The sequence below is a fragment of the Dromaius novaehollandiae genome, unplaced genomic scaffold (assembly GCF_036370855.1).
Source record: "Dromaius novaehollandiae isolate bDroNov1 unplaced genomic scaffold, bDroNov1.hap1 HAP1_SCAFFOLD_37, whole genome shotgun sequence".
Taxonomy (NCBI): Eukaryota; Metazoa; Chordata; class Aves; order Casuariiformes; family Dromaiidae; genus Dromaius; species Dromaius novaehollandiae.
The window spans coordinates 1161721-1175792 of NW_026991398.1; the positions used below are offsets into that span (position 1 = coordinate 1161721).

Below are 14072 nucleotides of genomic sequence, written 5' to 3' on the forward strand. Positions count from 1 at the left end.
TGTGATGCTCAAGCACTTGCCTGCAAGTCAGCAGGAAATACTTCATGGGTCATAGCTGAGAACCAGCTTGCACAGCTGAAGTTGTTTTGTGCAGATAACTTGCAAGTCCCTCAGAATTATGTTCCTCGCCTTTCCACATGCTCCTCTCTGCTCTAAGGGAGTCATTTCTGACCTGACAGATCAGGTGTCCAACTCAGCTGAGCACATTCTGTAATGTGTCACTGAGCTGGTTGAGGCCTGCAGGTTCCCGAACCTCCTGCCCAATCAGCTCGGGCACAGCCTGGGTCTTAGCTCACTCGGGGACTCTTCTTTGCAAGTGAACCCCCTGTGAGATGACATCCCAAGTGTGGATCTGAGGCTAATTTGGACAAAGGTGCCCTCTTGGCAGTGAGGTGTGGATGAAAGCAAGTGAGGGTCAGTTCCTTCTGGAGTGGTCCAGGGCTTTCCCAGCAGGCCTTGTACAGTTCATCTCACCCACCCATCATCAAACTGCACATTGGAGCTTGCAAGATGGTTCCTTTTTGGTAGCACACTATAAAATTCCCCTCTGGCTGGTAATAATCCATCATGTGCTGCTTTGGGAAGGTTAAGGTGCCAAAGGAAGCCTCCAGATAATGTCAACAGTGTGTCTGGGCCACGGGGGCAGCACACTTGGCTCGGAGCTGACCTCGGTGAGGAGCTGTGCACTGCTTGGTGGCAGGTGTGCTCCACAGGGCTAGTCCTGAGCAGGGTGGCCGTGAGCCGTGCCTGCCTGCCTGCCGGCCATGGGCTGGTGGGGTGGCTGCAGCAGAGGTGCCCTCACAATCAGCACCCAGATGGGTCCCTGTCACCTGTGTCACGCCCTCCCCTCCCCGGGGCTGTCACTGCTGCTGGGTGGGCTCTCTGAGGTGCTGGGTGACATCACCAAGCCTGCTGGCCAGCACATCTGCTGAGGGCCAATCAGGCTGCTGCAGTGGAAGTGACCTCACAGTCAACACTGCAGCCATGTCCCCTTTGCCTGCCTCTCCCCATCCTCCTGCCCATGTATCATCTCTGGTGGGATGAGAGGTGGTGTGATTCTCTTCTTGTCCTCATGAAACTGGGCTCCTGGGGAAGGCAGGCTGGGACAGCGAGGAGGTGCAGGTGTGCTCTGTGCGAAGGGGTGGCTGGAGTGCACAGGGCTTTGCCTTGGAGCAGGTGATCAGCCAATCAAGACCTTATAGAAAGGACAAGAGGACACAGCAGTCTGGGTGACATTCTGGTAGGTGTTTCAGCTCATTCAGGATCTGCTTGGCAGGATCCCCCAGGAGACTTCCGTGGGGGGCAGAGGGGCCATGAGGCCTCTGTAAAGAGAGACTAGGCAGAGGAAGAGAGGCAGAGGAAGGGAGAGGACACATGTCAATTTGAATACAGTAGTTTCTCAGAACAAAGTTTCTCCATTGAGAGTGTTGCCAGGAAGTGTATCAAGAACATATACATATATATAAGCATGTGAACTCACATAGAATGATTTCTGTAGTGCATTCACATGGGGCTGCCAATCCAAAAAAAAGAAAATAGTCATTAGAATTGCTAAAGAATATTTGAAGTTCTGAAAAAAAAAGATTTTTTTCAGTTCTTGCTTGGAGCTTCTTTTTGTATAGATTTCAGCAGTGACAAGAGCTTTACATAAAGGCTCTAGACAGATACAGAGGCCACTGCTGCCTGAGATGCCCTGTGTAGCTGTGTTCCTGTGTGATGCTGGGAAATGTGACCCAGGAACCATGAGAACCTTCCTGGAGCATTGGCTGGTCACTAGGAGAAGCATCTCCAGACCTCTCAGTGGGAGGTCTATTTCCATCGACTAGAAAGGGCAGTCCAGACAACTGGATTAGCCAGAGACATGTGCTGAAGGTGTCTGGCATCGAGTGAGCTAATTCCCATCCCTGTTGTCGCCTAAAATGGAGTCGCACTTCATGACCATGCAGGGAATGAGAAGGGAGAGTGGCTAGATGTGTAGGGACTCCTTTAAGACATCACTGTAACACAGATACATTTAGATTGGTGCAAATTAGGCCATCAATAAATAGAACATTTTATTGAAGCTGATCAGCCTGCTTTGCTCTATCAGCTGTGAGCACGCGACACCTCATGGTGTGACTCGCTGTGTGCAAAGAGCAAGGAGCAGCAAGAATGATCCTGGGCAGGAAGTGGTTTGTGGGGCACTGGACTCATGCAAGACACAAAAATCATATTTTTAGTAGTGTAGGCCTTATTATAAAAGAAATCTTTAGAAACTATCAATAGAAATCAAACAAGAAAGAAACTGGATAAATTATCTCAAGGAAAACATATGTTTTGATACCCTTTTCAGCTTTTGAAACTTCTTTGGGTTCTTATTTTTTTCTTTTTCTTATTATCTTGTTTTGTTTGGTTCTTTTTTGATACTCTGGTCTTTTGGGGAGAATCTTTTTTTCTTTTTTTGAAAGGGAAAGTGATTTTCAGAGCTGGGGTGGGATGCAGTCCCCAAGTCATGGACATGTGGTGCCATTGCAGATGCCCTGGTCCCCTCTGCCCAGCCTCCATCTGTAGCTCCCAGGGGCTCCGGTCTCCCGCAGGTCCCCTGTGAGAGCTGCCAGGCCCAGGCAGGTGCCTCAGAGACACCGGGGCCTCTCCAAGTGCCACTGGGTGCTTGTGGTTGGACACCTGAGCTCTGCCTGAAAAGGCAAAGAACTATTTTAAACATTAAAAAAAATAGGAGCCCACTTTCATCAGCTCAAATGATTGGCTAATTTTAATGTCAGTGTTTTCATGTGATGAAATAATGGAAGAAGAGGGAAGAAGACGTGGGAGAAAAAATACTGATCTGCCCTTGACCTTGTGTTTCCACTGCTCTGTCTCTTTGACTGTGGATGCAATCTCAGTGATCTCTCACATATTTCCACGTGGCCTGATTAACTTGATCATTTCTAAAGGCATCTTCACATCAGACTCTTTGGACATATGCACTTTCCTTAGTTTGGCAGTTTTCCTCCTCCCCTTGCTCTTTATCATTCAGATACCTCTTAACTCTCCAGTTGCTGCTCTGAGCTTCTGGGAGTCTGAAGCTTGCCTCGTCTTTCAGCAGTCTCATTGTCTCTTGAGCCAGATCCTTTGTTCTGCTTCTCGTCTATCCTTTCCTATCTATCTGTCGAGAACATTTCAAGGAAGGTTATGTCTTGTGGGAAGTGGAACTCACTGGAGGCAGCTTGGACTTGGCATAGAGTTGAGGAGGGTCTTTTATCTTTTATTAAATTGTTTCAAATTTTATTTTGGTTTGTTTGCTATTAAGAAAAACACCTCTATGCGTGCTTGCAGTTAGTTCTCTAAGGAAAGCAGGTGGGAATTGGCGCACATGAGCTGTAACCTTCAGCTACAGACTTGAGAGGAGAAGGGTTAGATTTTAACCAGAGTGATCTCAGTCCCCAGTGGCTGATGAGGGAACTGACAGGACTGGGGAGCTGGGGAGGAAGGTTGTCCGTACATTTCTCTTATCAAAAATACTGCTTGACCTACATGCCCAGACTCCATTAGGAGACACCGTGGGTCAGTGTGAATTGGAGAATTGCTTATTTTGAAAACCAAAGAATAAAGAAAACTTCAGAAGCAGACATCATTTGTTTTCAGGTGCTCATTGAAATCTGCCTAATCTCAGTGCACTCCTGAAAGCTTCCCAATTGGCCACACAAGACTTGAAGAACTGAAGCAAATTATGGAAGGAGGCATGGTCCCTTAGGTGTTTTTGCATTTTAATGACCCCTTGGGTGTATTTGGTGCTGAGCCCATGAACTGCAGATGCTGAGAAGAAACTGAAGAAACCTCTCAAGAAGTTGAAGTCAGAAGCAAATCCCAAGTTTCTTGGAGCGTTAACAGGTCCCACTGAGGACCATTACCAACAAAGCCTCCCCAGGGGCTGATTAGAGCACAAAGTTGGAGGCCCTGATTGCAGGTAGGCAAAGGCAATGTGCAGGTGGCTGTGATGCCAAGTCAACCTTGATGTGTGTTATCAGGCAGAGCAGCCAGGCACTGACAGCCAGCCCCTGGGTAGGGTGATCCTTTCCATCATGCATTGCTCAGGGCTCTTCCTGGGGGCAGTGTGAGGGTGGGGGTGTGCAACGCCGAGTGCAGGACCATGATACGGCACCTCCTGGGCTCCCAAGGGACAAGGAGGCAGCAAGGCCACAGTGCTTTAAGGAATGGTGTCTTCTCGTGGGCCATGATGGCAGAGACACCAGCCATAGCCAAGAGGACAAAGACCTCGTTGCATTGAGAGCTTTCAGCCCTGGCAGTGCCTTTGGCCATCTCCACCACAGGCTGTCCTATGCTTTCCCACACCTGTGCCTGTTTCCTTGTGTACTGTAGACACCCAACCTGCTTCCCCACCTTGCACTCACCCTGGGATCTCCCGACCTCTCCTGATGTCTTCCTGTCCTCACTTGCGTTTCCTTGACACACAAGGCCAGGGGCTGAACTCGGACTCCCTCTGTGTATCCTATAGCACCACAGCACTACCCTACGAGTGACATTTTCTTTTCCTAATGTGACATCCAAACCCCACAAGCTGCTGTCTGTGGCTTTTTCTCCTTCTCATGCTGTTTCCCACTACCAAGAAAAGCTCCATCATCTCTGATACCACCCTTCAAGCAGTCACAGGCTCCTACTCTACTACCTCCACTTCAGCAGGATAAAGAAGCTGAGGTCCCTCAACCCCTCCTCATGCACAGGTTTATTTCCACCTAGGCACAGGACTTGACACGTTTCTTGTAAATATTCATAAAGTATCTGTTATCCGAATCACCCAAGTTCCTCAAGATCCTTCTGGACTGTAGCTCCTCCTGTGTCAAAACAAAAACAGAACAAAAACAAAAAACAAAAAACAAAAAGAAACCAAAACACCACCAAAGAGTTAAGGGTAAGCAGGAGTGGGGTGATTGTGGGGGAAGGGATCAGGATGGTAATAGAGAAAAGATTAAAAGGGGAAGAAAGAAAAAAAGATACAAGGAAATTTAAAGCAAAGTATTGAGCAGGGCTGTCTTGGGGATTCCTGCCAAGAAGCCCTGCATCTGAATAATTCTGCCTGGAGGAGGACAACAAAGCTGGTCTATTTCCACTGTCACAGGGAACCTGCATCCTTTCCCAGGCAACAACAAGAGAATATCGGGAGTGGGAAGAATCCTGGACTCCTTCAGAGTGGAAGGGACCTCAGGAGGTCTCTAACCCAATCTTCTTGCCTCTTCCTCCTGATTAGATGTCATCTACAAACATGATGACAGTTGCATGCTCCAGCTCACTGATGAGGCTGATTAGAGCAGAAAGTTGGAGGCCCTGATTGCAGGTAGGCAAAGGCAATGTGCAGGTGGCTGTGATATCAAGTCAACCCTGATGTGTGTTATCAAACAGAGCAACCAAGCGGTGACAGCCAGGCACTGGGTAGGGTGATCCTTTGCTGGGGACCAAGATAGGATGATGCTGTGTCAGACAGCAGAGAATCTCTAAGGTAGAAAGTGATGATGTGGTAACTATGATCTGTGGCCAGAATGTGTGCATGTGAGTTGCCAGTGATCATGATGTGCCTTCCTGCCTACGTACCAGCAGTCACGGTGTGTCTTCCTGCCTACGTGCCAGCAGCCTCGGTGGGCCTGTCCTGCCTGCCTGCCTGGGATCAGGATATGTCTTCCTACCTATCACGAGATGCCACAATGTTCAGGAGACACTCGAAAGGAGGACTGGCTGGGCTTGGTTGCTGTATAACTGGCCGTTGTGTTTTTCAATAAAGGATCTTTGCACCGCCCTATCTGAGATCCGTGTCGTCATATGCCGCAATCCTTTCCATCGTGCATTGTTCAGGGCTCTTCCTGAGGGGCCAGTGTACAGGTGGGGTGTGCAGTGCCGAGTGCAGGATCATGATACGGCACCTCCTGGGCTCCCAGGGGACAAGGAGGCAGCAAGGCCACAGTGCTTTGAGGAATGGTGTCTTCTTGTGGGCCTCAGTGGCAGAGACTCCAGCCATAGCCAAGAGGACAAAGACCTGGCTGTGTTGGGAGCTTTCAGCCCTGGCAGTGCCTTTGGCCATCTCCACCACAGGCTGTCCTATGCTTTCCCACACCTGTGCCTGTTTCCTTGCAGACTGTAGACACCCAACCTGCTTCCCCACCTTGCTCTCACCTCGGGATCTCCCGACCTCTCCTGATGTCTTCCTGTCCTCACTTGCTTTTCCTTGACACACAAAGCCAGGGGCTGAACTCGGACTCCCTCTGGGTGACCTGTAGCACTACAGCACTACCCTACGAGTGACATTTTCTTTTCCTAATGTCACATCTAAACCCCACAAGCTGCAGCTTGTGGCTTTTTCTCCTTCTCATGCTGTTTCCCATGAAACAGGAAAGCTCCATCATCTCTCAAGCCACCCTCCAAGTAGTCACAGGCTTCTATTCTACTGCCCTTCGCCTCCACGTCAGCAGGCTAAAGAAGTCCAGGTCCCTCAACTTCTCCTCATGGATGGGGTTATTCCTGCCTGGGCACAGGACTTGACACTTCTCTTGTAAATCTTCATGAGATATCTGTTGTCCGAATCACCCGAGTTTCTTAAAAGCCTTCGGGACTGAAGCTCCTCTGTGTCAAAACAAAACAAAACAAAAACAAAAGCAAACCAAAACAGGAGCAGTCGGTTAAGGGTAAGCAGGTGTGCACTGTATGAGAAGGGATCAGGATGTTAAAAGAGACAGACTTAGAAGGGGGGAAGGTAAAAAAAAAAAAATAATAGTGAAGCAAAGGATGGATCAGGGCTCTCTTGAGGATTCCTGCCAACAAGCCCTGCAGCTGAGTAATTCTGCCTGGAGGAGGACAACAAAGCTGGCCTACTTGCACTGTCACAGGGAACCTGCATCCTTTCCCAGGCAACAACAAGAGACTATCAAGAGTGGGAAGAATCATGGACTCCTTCAGGGTGGAAGGGACCTCAGGAGGTCTCTAGCCCAATCATCTTGCCTCTTCCTCCTGATTAGATGTCATCTACAAACATGATGAGAGTTGCATGCTGCAGGTCACTGATGAACCTGTCAGAATAGACAGGTCCAGTGTAGACCCTGCACACTCCACCTTTACCTGCCTTCCTGGTAAAGCATGACCCATTCAAAAAAACTCTCTGAGCTCGATCATCCAACCAGCTTTTTATCCACCTGGTTGTCTACCCATCTTATGGTAAAACCTTACTTGTATTCAAGAATATTCATGCAGACAGTGTCCAACACCTTGCTAAAATCATGGTAAATGGTATCCAGTACTTTCTGCTCCTCCACAATCACAAGTCTTTGATCACAGAAGGCAATCAGCTTGCGCAGGAATGATTTACCTTCAGTAAGTCCATGCTGCCTGCTCCCAGGCACATTCTTCATGTGCCCAGAAATGTGATGCAAGAGCATTTGCTGCATGATGCATTCCTCACCAAAGTGAGGCTGAAGGGCCTGCAGCTCCCTGAGTTGTCCTTTGGCTTGTCCTGGGTTGTGGGCTTTTTTGAAGATGGGCACAATGCAGTTCTTCTGCTCATTGGGACCTCCCCTGGTCTATGCAACCTTTCAAAGGTGGTAGAGACTGGCCCTGTTATTATACAGGCCAGCCCTCTCTGTGACCTTGGATGCAGCCCATCCAGTCCTAGAGACTTGTATGGGTTGAGTTCCTGCAAGTCATCTCTCACTCAACCCTCATCTACTGCGGGCTGTTTTTCTCCTCTGGAGCCCTTCTCCATCCCGTACAAGAGCTCCGTACATCTGAGCTGTCCCTTCACACAAACAGCATCCCCCGTGCTCATCTTCCCCAACTGCCTTGCCTGCAGAGCTTGTACCCTGCCATCACAGCCCTCCAGTCATGTGAGCTGTCCCACCACATCTTAGTTATTCCAACCATGTTTCAGTCCTGTGACAGCTTGTGCATCTCCATCTGCTCCTCTCTGTGCTCCTGGCTGCATGCACTTGTGTTTATTTGGGCTGCAGAGCCTCAGCTGTAGCACAGAGAACAGATTTGTAATGGGGAAACCTGTTACCAAGAGCCAAAGACACCATGTGTGCAATGGTCCCACTTCAGAGCAGAGACATGCTGGCATAGATAGCAGGTGGCAATGTAATGGTGAAAGGAGGTTCCCACTAAGAGAGCAAACCCTGCAGTGCCCAAGGCCAGGGAGAAACAGAGCTGGGCCGTGCAGGAATGCCAGGAGAGGGATTTGCTGCCTCAGCTGATTCACAGCACCATGGGGCCTGTGACAGAGGTGAACTGATCTGCAGGAAGGACAAGGTGCCACTGAAAAAGCCCCTGGGTCTGGGCAGCCTGTGATCCAGCCACGCTGAGGTCATCATTAGCCCGTTCCCTGTTCATATCATCTGGGAGTGAGAAGAGGTTCAGGGGGAGGAAAGTTAGAAGCTTTTAGGGGTGCAGAGGCTAGAGCAGGGACCTTGTGACATGCCTCTCCCATTTATGCAGAACACTTGGCTGTAGATCTGATGGACTTGGCCTAAAGGCAGTAGTAGGATCCAGGTGTTTGGGCGCTGGTAGGAAACCTGAGATGCCATGGGGCACTCGCCCAGCAACCACTCCAAAGGGGCATGGCTTTCCTATAGCTCCCGTGCTGTATCTGCTAGAGATACATGGTTGTGCTGGACCCCCCAGGCATCCCACATAGCCCTGCAGGCCTATTTCTCTGTCACTGAATCAAGTGCCTGCACTGGATGGCATCAACTGTTTGCAATGTCGGGATCTGTCTGTGTCTCAGCTTCCTAGTGAGTGGAGCTCTGGTAGCAGTGGACATCTGTTACCATTTCAGTGGCCAAGGCAATTCCCTGCTTAGCCCCCAACTCATGCTGTAGAAGGATGTAGGTCTCACAGTTGCTTTATCAGAGCAAGCAGACACTGGCACATGCCTTGGACCACCTCTGTCTCTTCCAATGTCACCAGGTGTTTGTGTGTGAGCAGCTGACTCCCACCCTCCATCGCCAGTGATTATAATGGGAGCTTAGACCAAGATCTTGCATGCAGACATCCCTGCTGTGCTCACTTCTGCCTGGGCAAGGGCAATCCCACCTTCAGTGTGTTTTTTGTGGAGCTCACGGGAAGGATGTGAATCCTGCGCCAGCCCAGGGCCTTCTAAAGCAGCCTGAGAAGCCCAAACTGACTCATCTGAATCAATAGCTAAACAATGGGAAAACAAGCTCTTTTTGTCCCCATCTAGGTGTCCTGCCTAGTAAAGAGATGGGGATAGGGGCTTCCAGAGTGGGACATTTCCACCTCTTGTGAATAACCATCCCCTGATGAAACAAATTGCAATGCTGGAATCACTCTCTCTACACTGTTCAGAGACGGAGCATCAGTGATTATTTTGCTTTACCTCAGTGAGCATTTCCCAGGAGGAGGGAGCACAAGGGACAGAGACATTCATGTCTTCAGCTGGGCCTCTGCTCCTGAGTGGGGCCAGGCTCCTGGGATGGAGGGAGCTCAGGGCAACCTGGCAGCACTGCCCAGACACAGCTGTGTGCAGGAGCAGCTCCTCTGCCAAGAGCAGCAGGGCTGCGGGCACTGCCTGCTGCTGCTGACATGAGCTGAGAGAAGGCAGGGAGAAGTGGAAGGCAGTGTGGAGTGGGAGGACAGAGGAGAGCTGCTTGTGGGGGAATTCTTCACAGCCCTTGACACGGTAAGTCTCTGGCTGGAGGGCACTGCTACTGAGGTTCCTGGCAAGGTCTTGAAACCTGTCCAGTCACACGACTGGATTTTTAAGGATCACTCTCCCAGTTTCTCCATTGCAGGAGAGGGGGAGATGCTTCAGAGCAGGGATTCCCTGCCACACCGTCACAGGGACAGGGCATCCTGTTATCTTCTCGCAGGGACGCTGCAGGGCTGTGGAGCTGGGGTACGCACACAGCTCTGCAAAAGGCTGTAGCTCACAGCAGTGTCCCTGCACCCCACGGTGCTGTGTGCCTGGAGCAGTGTCTCTGCCACCTGCGAGGGTCAGCACTCAGCCTGTCTGGGGAGCTCCCCACAGCACAGGGGGAGAAGCTCTGGGTGGGAGGAGAGATGCCCAGCAGGGCAGGTCCTGTCAAGAGGGTGCTGTGTCGGTCACGGCTGCTCTCAGCTCCAGCTCACTCTCAGGACATTTCTGGAGGGGACTTTCCAAAAGGAAGGTCAAGGCAGGGGAAACATGAAAGGGAAGGAGCTGTCAGGAGTCTGTGCTTTCAGTTTTATTCTCTTTGGGTGGGGTGAAATGAGATTGGATCTGACAGTTTTAGACAGGGGACAGAGGCTCCAAAACAGGGACACTGAGAGAGGAGCAGCTCTGGGAGGCACTCAGCAAATGCCTTCCTCCACCCCTCAGCCTGCAGACAGAGCCAGCAGCACCTTTCCAGCCTCAGCAAGGCTTGTCTCCCCTGCTCCATAGCACCTGCAACCACGGAGGTGCCCTGGGCAGTGTCCTGCCCCCGGGAGGTTTCTTCAGGGCAGAGCTGAGCACCCAGCGGGTGGGATGGGGTCTGTGAGCACTGACAGGGGAGAGACGCGGGGACAGAGAAACAGCTGCCCGCAGGGACGGCTCCAGGCAGCAGAGTCATGCTCAGAGTGTGAGAGGAAACCCTCAGCTCCAGCACCTCCTCTCCTCTGCCAGCCAGCACAGCCCTCTGCTCTCAAGGCTGTGGGGTCCAGGGCAGGAGTCGTTTCCTCGGCAGCTGGACATGCAGGAGAGGAGACACTCCTGAGTGCCCCTCTGTGCCTGCCTGTCCCTGCCTCCCTGGGCACAAATAGCATGGTATTGCTCCATGTTTCCCACCTGCCCATGCTGCCCTTGTCCTTCCCCTTGGACTCTCTGGGCAGGGGGGTTTCTGATGCAGTTCAGACACTAACCCTGCAGGTCCTGCCATGCAGACGTGTCCTTGACAGTGAGGTGCCCAAGTGCCCCTCTAGCCTGTGGGGCTCTGGGCAATGCAGTGTGGGGGGCTGGGAATGTGCCAACTCTCTCTCGTCAGGACATCCCATCCTTAGGACATTCTGCCATTTCCCTGGGGTGTCTGGCTGGGCTGCAGTTGCCCTCCAGAAGGGCACAGTTCTCCCATTGCAGCTGGGTGTTATCTGGGTGCCCCAGGGAGAAGCCACCTAGATACTGAGGCCATGGAAATGCTGCTGGGAGGCTGGAAGGCTGGATGTGGGCAGCTGGAAGGAGCCCAATGTTTTGCTGGCTAGAAGGGGAGGGCTGAGACCTGCCTCATACACCCTCAGGAAGAGTGCTGATGGGCACTTTGGAAGGCGGATTCCTCTACTCTCCATGGCCTTTTCTTTTTAGGGTAACACGAGTTCACCTGTCCTCCACCTCCGAGGTGTGAGCACAGGGCAGCTGGGAACAAGGCAGATGGACAGGCCAGCTCTCCTGCCTCTGCACTAAAGCCAGAGTGAATCCTTTTGCCTCTCTGGAATCACAGCTGCTCCCTCTGAGAGCAGCAGCAATGCTGAGGATTTCTACCTGGAAGAATCCTCCTCAGCTGTGAAAGAGTCAGCTAAAGAAAACAAAACAAGGCTTAAGAGTATTAATGAATCCCCATTATTTAGAAGTGAGAGTGAAGATGCTGAAAATCCCTCCAACATTTTGAGTTGGATTAAATCTGACTGGAACTGGGAATATAAATCTTAGTCCCCCCTGTTCCCATGTCCACAGTGCTGTCGGTTAGGGCTGACTCCTTTGGAGCCCACAGGCAGAGGCCCTGCTCCTCACGGCAAAATCAGCCAGCTCAAACCATAGCTCAAGCAACAGAGCTCAGCGACAGTGCTACTGAGATGGGGTGAGGTAATGAGTGTGTGTTTGGGAGGTTTTTATGAGAGAGAAGTCTGTCCTAATTTGTCACTATCTGTTCTTCCTTGAACAGTCCGGAAAGCACAGGGGGAGCAAAATGTCCAACAGCAGCTTCCTCAATGACTTCCTTCTCCTGGCATTCATGGACACGCGGGAGCTGCAGCTCCTGCACTTCTCGCTCTTCCTGGGCATCTACCTGGCTGCCCTCCTGGGCAACGGCCTCATCATCACAGCTGTAGCCTGCGACCACCATCTCCACACCCCCATGTACTTCTTCCTCATCAACCTCTCCTTCCTCGACCTTGGCTCCATCTCCACCACTCTCCCCAAATTCATGGCCAATTCCCTGTGGGACACCAGGGCCATTTCCTACTTGGGATGTGCTGCCCAGGTCTTTTTTGTTGTCTTTTTCATCTTGGGTGAGTATTACCTTCTCACTGTAATGGCCTATGACCGCCTTGTTGCCATCTGCAAACCCCTGCACTACAGGACCCTCATGGACAGCAGAGCTTGTGTCAAAATGGCAGCAGCTGCCTGGGCCAGTGGGTTTCTGAATGCTCTCCTGCACACTGCTAACACATTTTCCATACCACTCTGCCAAGGCAACACAGTGGACCAGTTCTTCTGTGAAATCCCCCAGATCCTCAAGCTCTCCTGCTCGGATGCCTACCTCAGGGCAGACAGGCTTATTGTGATTACTGACTGTTTAAGCTCTGGGTGTTTCATTTTCATTGTGCTGTCCTACATGCAGATCTTCACAGTCGTGCTGAGGATCCCCTCTGAGCAGGGCCACCACAAAGCCTTTTCCATGTGCCTCCCGCACCTGGCTGTGGTCTCCCTGTTTGTCAGCACTGCACTGTTTGCCTCCCTGAAGCCCCCCTCCATCTCCTCCCCAGCTCTGGATCTGGTGGTGTCTGTTCTGTACTCGGTGGTGCCTCCAGCAGTGAACCCCCTCATCTACAGCATGAGGAACAAGGAGCTCAAGGAGGCACTGAGGAAACTGGTTCAATGGGTCCAATGTCAGCACCAATAACTGTCCATTGTGCATCCACTCCTCAGGGTATCTGGCATCAAGGCTGTGTGTTTTGCATGTATTTATTTCTTATTTTTCTCTTTTTTCTTAAAAAAAAATAAGGTTCATGTCCTGTCTCCTCAGGAATCTCTCCTTTGAATCTGACCCAGAGACCGTGTTGAAGGAGCAAGCCAGGCTTCCTCTTTCATCAGCAGAGGTGAGGGAACCTCAGAGCCTGCTAGTCTGATCTCACTCAGATGCCCCCCCTGCAATGAGGAGAGTTTCCCTTTGCAGTGTCTCTTTCGGCACTGACGCCACAGGTGCTCAGAGGCACAGAGTCAGGCTCAGATAAGTACAGGTGGGGGGAGACCATGGGTCACATGTCCATCAGGAGAGCTCAGTTCCCCTGGCCACAGCCAGGGTCTCATCTCACCCCTCTACTTTGAGAGTGGCAGCTGGCTGTCACCGTGGGCTGGTCCCTTCCCTCTGCAGTGCTCCAACGAACACTGAGGAGTGGGAGTGGAGGGGAGGAGAGTCTGGATGCAGCCTGTGGGGACAGACCCTCTTCTCCTCAGCACCATCCCCTCACCACCACCGCAGGCATGTCCTCGCTGCAGCCTTCACTTGAGGGCTGCAGCTTTTCTGGGGATTCTTCCACCAAGAGCAGCAGGACTTTCTAATTTCAGGGCTGCTCTCCTCACTTCCACACTGTCCTGCTGTGCTCTCATGTGTGTTTATGGCCTAAGCGCTCTTGTAATGCGGTGAATCCTTGTGCATTTTTGTGAGCTCAGGCAGCAGCAGGCAATGGGCACCCTTATGCCGGAATAACACTTCCATAATGAAAGGAGATCTCCTCTGCGACATGCCTGAAGTCTGGCCTTTCTTCAGAAGATGGAGTCAAAAATATGCCCAAGGGATTGCACCACAAAAGGGCCTGTTCTTCTGCTTCTGAACTCCATGGGCTCCAGGGGATGAGCTCAGAGTCCCTGGCTGATCTGTTAGGAACTGAGGGCTGGAATAGAGGTTGCTCCATCATTGCTGATCCTTCTGGAAGGGAGTCTGAGGCCCCAGGAGAGCTCAGGGGATCTCCAGGGACAGCATGTCCCATGGGGATGGGCAGTGAGTGGAGCCTCACGAAAAGAGAGATGGTCCATGGTGCAGTAACCAGAAGGTAGAGCACTAAACCCAGGCATGCATGGGGAAATGAGGGCTCTGCAATCCCTGGAGAGGCAGTGAGGACCCAGGAGT

The 14072-nt window shown here is 51.5% G+C and overlaps 1 protein-coding gene across 1 annotated transcript; it reads left to right on the forward strand.

Annotated features, from left to right (window-relative positions):
* The first annotated feature begins 11909 nt into the window (after positions 1–11909).
* On the forward strand, positions 11910–12845 carry LOC112978743 (olfactory receptor 14A16-like). The gene has a single exon (XM_026092421.2). The coding sequence runs from the start codon at positions 11910–11912 to the stop codon at positions 12843–12845; it is 936 nt and encodes a 311-aa protein (XP_025948206.2).
* Positions 12846–14072: the final 1227 nt, after the last annotated feature.

What these genes read in the sequence shown, in the direction of transcription:
- LOC112978743 (XM_026092421.2), top strand. Translation starts at nt 11,910, where the DNA reads ATGTCCAACAGCAGCTTCCTCAATGACTTCCTTCTCCTGGCATTCATG.